The sequence below is a fragment of the Capsicum annuum genome, chromosome 1, assembly GCF_002878395.1.
Source record: "Capsicum annuum cultivar UCD-10X-F1 chromosome 1, UCD10Xv1.1, whole genome shotgun sequence".
NCBI classification, from domain to species: domain Eukaryota; kingdom Viridiplantae; phylum Streptophyta; class Magnoliopsida; order Solanales; family Solanaceae; genus Capsicum; species Capsicum annuum.
The window spans coordinates 183736218-183740447 of NC_061111.1; the positions used below are offsets into that span (position 1 = coordinate 183736218).

General features: G+C 32.9%; 1 protein-coding gene across 1 annotated transcript; it reads right to left on the minus strand.

The window, feature by feature from the left end:
• Window positions 1-1321: 1321 nt before the first annotated feature.
• On the minus strand, window positions 1322-3505 carry LOC107853505 (protein SRG1). Its single transcript, XM_016698495.2, has 4 exons — window positions 3130-3505; window positions 2798-3045; window positions 2166-2493; window positions 1322-1973 (listed from the first exon to the last, which is right to left on the minus strand). Exons 1-4 carry the CDS (start codon window positions 3379-3381, stop codon window positions 1722-1724), a joined length of 1080 nt encoding a protein of 359 aa, XP_016553981.2. The 5' UTR covers window positions 3382-3505; the 3' UTR covers window positions 1322-1721.
• Window positions 3506-4230: the final 725 nt, after the last annotated feature.

Consider the following 4230-nt stretch of genomic DNA (forward strand, 5'->3'; position numbering starts at 1 on the left):
AGACTTCCTCCATCTAGCAATACATATCCACTATTGACCAAGGCAGATCTAAGATTTAAAGTTTGTGGGTTCCTATAGAAAAAATAGAAATTTAATATAGTGGTTTTGATGGGGCTAGAACCCATAACCAAAAAAAACTTACAAAGCTTTAGCAATCTCTTCTCTTCGACTAGATCAATAACACACTTTGTTTATAAATTCAAAACTTATTATTCTTATATTTACTAAATTTCCTAATATAAATACGAGATCTGCACGAAAGTTACTGGATTTCCAAGACCCCTCCACTTATACCCCTAAATCCATCCCTGCTATTGACTTGTCACACATTTAAGAAATAATAAATAATAAGAATAATTTTATCATACCATCCTTTGAATATATAAAATTTAATGTATTGAGTAATGAATAATATTTAATAGTAAGAATAAAATAGGTAGGAATGAATATATCATTCACTGATTTTTCAAATTGCACAAGTATTATTGGACATATACTTTTTAATAACATAGACAAGTATTGTTAGACAAAGAAAGTATAATAGTAAGAGTAAAATAGACTAAACGGGTAAATTATCCATTGATGCTTCAAATCAAATAAATATTATTGGGCATTTATTTTTAATATAGTGGACTAAGTAAAGATGTACGGAGGGAGTATTATTACTTCACATATAGCTTGTTGGCGAAGCTAAATTTTCTCCAAAAATATTTTTTTCTCCAAAAATATTTTTTTCTTCAAAAGTGCTTGCTTTAAAAAACTTAGTTGTTTTGCCAACCTTATGCTAGAAAATAAGTATTTTTGAAGAGTAAAATAAATAGTTTTTCATAAGTTAAAAGAAATATTTTTCTCTAAAAACACTTTTTACAAAAGCATTTTTAGAAAAATATACTTAAGTCAAACATTAGTTGCTACTCAAAAATACTTTTTAAATTAATTGGTCAAACATAAATTGATTCCCAAGTAAAAGTATTTTTTTAAAAAGCACTTAATAATGAAAGTTTTTGGTGTTGCAACTATCACCGGTAAGTTAGAAAAGAGGCATTCGTCGGCGTAGGAAGGCCAATCGAGCGAAGCTCTTACTAATTTTTGGCCGTGCCGTGACGTATCGTTTGTTAATTAAGAGAGATTAACGAACTACTATAAGTTGTTTTTAAATAAATTGATTTGAAAAATTTGACCAAACAGATTATAAGTTTCAAGTTTGAACATAGGATTGACCAAAACCTCACGGCAACTTGTATACTAGTGCCTAATGGGATCTTTCGTCTTCCTCCACTAGTCATAAAGAAAAGTTGGGACATTTTTTCCCCATAAACAATGGAAAGCCAATGGTTTTGTCTATTGAATTTAAGTGATTCTATCGAAAAACATGGGGTGGTAGTGCTTGCTTCTGCCTTCCTCTCATAATTCTACAATGTTTTTTTCCTTATTAGGAATTTTGTAGGCAGAATAGTGAAAAAGTGTCATCTCTTCAGTTTGTAGCTCCCACTTAGACTGTAGGGAGTAGCTTTTTTTGAAAAGCAGTAAGAGAAGGCACAATTTCAAACATAAGACCCCACTTTGCTTCCATTATGTTATAAGTAAGGTCATACAAAAGGAACTTTCCATATTAACGCTACCAACTAGCATCTTCATTGAATTTACAAAGACATTATTTCTATTATTATATTATTAAGTCAATATTGTACATCTCAAGTTAATAGGGTATGTGTAAAGGATTAGTTGTTATAGATTTTGGCAAATTCAAGAGTTTTCTTGCCTTGAAGCTTGTTTGTAACATAGTGCATGCTGTAATCTCCATGATTGTACCTTTTATACTTGCAAGGGTTATTTTCATCAACCAATTCTGACAGTGGTCCCAACTCAATTTCATAACTTGGTGCATAAAATGTCACAATTGATAGTCTATCCTTTTCTTGGTGGGTCACTGCTCTGTGCTCCACACTCTTGTATCTCCCGTTAGTTAGAACCTGTTTTACGGAGCATGTTACAAAGCCGACAAGATTTGGAGAACAGATACAAAAGCTCAAAAGGCTTTACTATTGAAAAAGTAAAAGGAGGTCCTTCAGTAGCCATCACAAATTTAGAAATATAACTTATCAGTATAATATGCATAAAAATGGTACTAAAATAATCCAAAAATTGGAAAAAAGAATGCACACCTCAATGGTATCACCAATGTTGATAACAAGTGCATTTGGAATTGGTTGGACAGGTACCCACACATTGTCTTTAAGTATTTGTAGGCCAACTGAGCTGCCTTTACCCTGTTGCAACACTGTCAGTGCACTTCCATCTGAGTGGGGACTTAGTCCCAAAACAAGATCTGGTCTAGGACATTCTGGATAATAGTTGATCCTTACTGCTTGTACAGCTAGTCCAAACATTTCTTCAAAAATATCCTCATTTAGTTCAAGACTGATTGCTATGTATTTTAACAAATTCTTGCATAATTTCCTTATCTCTCTTGAGTATATATCTACCGTTTCACTGCAAATCCAAAATAAGGTAGATATATCAGGATACAAATTCCAAGAGATGCATACAACAACGCTAGATAATTTTGTTTTTTTTCATCTACCTAAGCCTTTAATTCAACGTTACTATTTACCTGAGCTGGTGAGAGTATACAATCGGGTGTACACAAATTGACCGGACACCACCGTTACAAAAAGAGAACTTTTCTTGTCGAAACTAGCTAGTTGTCAATATAAGGTGGTACCCACAAACTTACACTTGCTTATCCAACAGTTGTATTTTTCAAACTTTTTCTGTAGCTGAAGTTTATTCTTACCTGAAATCAAGTGGCTTAGTTGGCCAGAGTTTCGGGTTCCTAATGAAATGGGGTTCGACACCAAGGGCAAACATGTTACACCAGTCAAGTTTTTGATCTTCAGAGAAGACAAAAGCTTGGCCATAACCTTGAACTGTTCCAGGAGCCATTGGATATTTTTGTTTCTCCTCTAAAGGTAGCATGAAGAACTCCATGGCTATTTTCTCCATCTTTTCAAGTAAGTCCAAGTCAATCCCATGGTTAATCACCTATAACAATGAATGATAAACCAAAATTAGAAGCCCATAATTTAGAAATTTGTAATCACTATGTTGTAAACTCAAGTTATATACCTGAAAGAATCCCCACTCTTCACATGAAGTAGAAAGCTTCATGATTTCATCCTGGCTATTCATGATTTTGGACAAATCAACAACAGGAATGTTAAGGTTACAGGAAGATGGAGTAGTGACTGTGCCAAGTTTTGGTCTTTCTATCATGTCTCTTACAAATCTTTCAGGAATAGAAGTTGGCTTGTTCTTTTTCAGTTCTTGGACATCATCAATGTGACCAACCTTAACAGGAAAACTTGGTACTGGAGCCATTTTCTAACACTACAACTTTGTTTTTGGGAAATGGGGTCTTCTTTCTAGTGGGGTTGGAGAGAAGGGAGTACAAGATACTAGTCAAGATTGTACAAGTCTCTTCTTTGTTAATCATACAATTCACAAATATGTCAACTACTTATAGGGGAGTAAAGAGTGACCCAACTTGATGCATTTCTATATTATTATTGTGTGGGTCCTTAGCCGATGCACTTTAATAAAATTCAGTCATGCAAATTGTAGAGTTCAGAAATGTTCACATACAAATCTGTAATTGTTTGCATTTCCATCAAATCACCAACCTCCAATATGGTTCATAACATCAGCATCTTGAGTTCTTGAGCACAACTCTTTCCTAATAGAACAGTTGTTTTTGTCTTTTCTTTCCGTTTTTGCTACTAACTTTTTTTTGTAAATAATGTGTGTAGAAAAGTTGGAAAGCATGTTAATTTCACAGATTAAGGCAATAGACTTTCACTCCCATGTTAAGTTGCATTAAGGGTGTGTTTGGTAAGAAGGAAAATGTTTTCTTGGAAAATAAGTTAGTTTCTTACTTGTTTTCTTATGTTTGGTTGGATAAATTGGTTTCTTACTTGTTTTCTTATGTTTTCTTACTTGGTTGGTGAGTAGAAAATTTTTTCTAATATTTGGTTGGTGAATGAAAAAATATTTTTTTAAAAATATATTTTAGCGTTTAACTAAAACGTAAAAATACATTTTATAAAAAAAACTTGACATCAAAAAATTCTTATTTTAGGGTGTGTTCGATATGGAGGAGGAAACACGTTTTCTAGGAAAATAAGTTGTTTCTTACTTATATTCTTGTGTTCGGTATGCAAATTGGGTAAG

Coding starts and splice junctions, on each gene's coding strand:
- LOC107853505 (XM_016698495.2), bottom strand. CDS start 3,381: ATGGCTCCAGTACCAAGTTTTCCTGTTAAGGTTGGTCACATTGATGAT. Junction 2,494..2,797: donor ACTAAGCCACTTGATTTCAG/GTAAGAATAAAC, acceptor TTGGATTTGCAG/TGAAACGGTAGATATATACT. Junction 1,974..2,165: donor ACATTGGTGATACCATTGAG/GTGTGCATTCTT, acceptor TCCGTAAAACAG/GTTCTAACTAACGGGAGATA.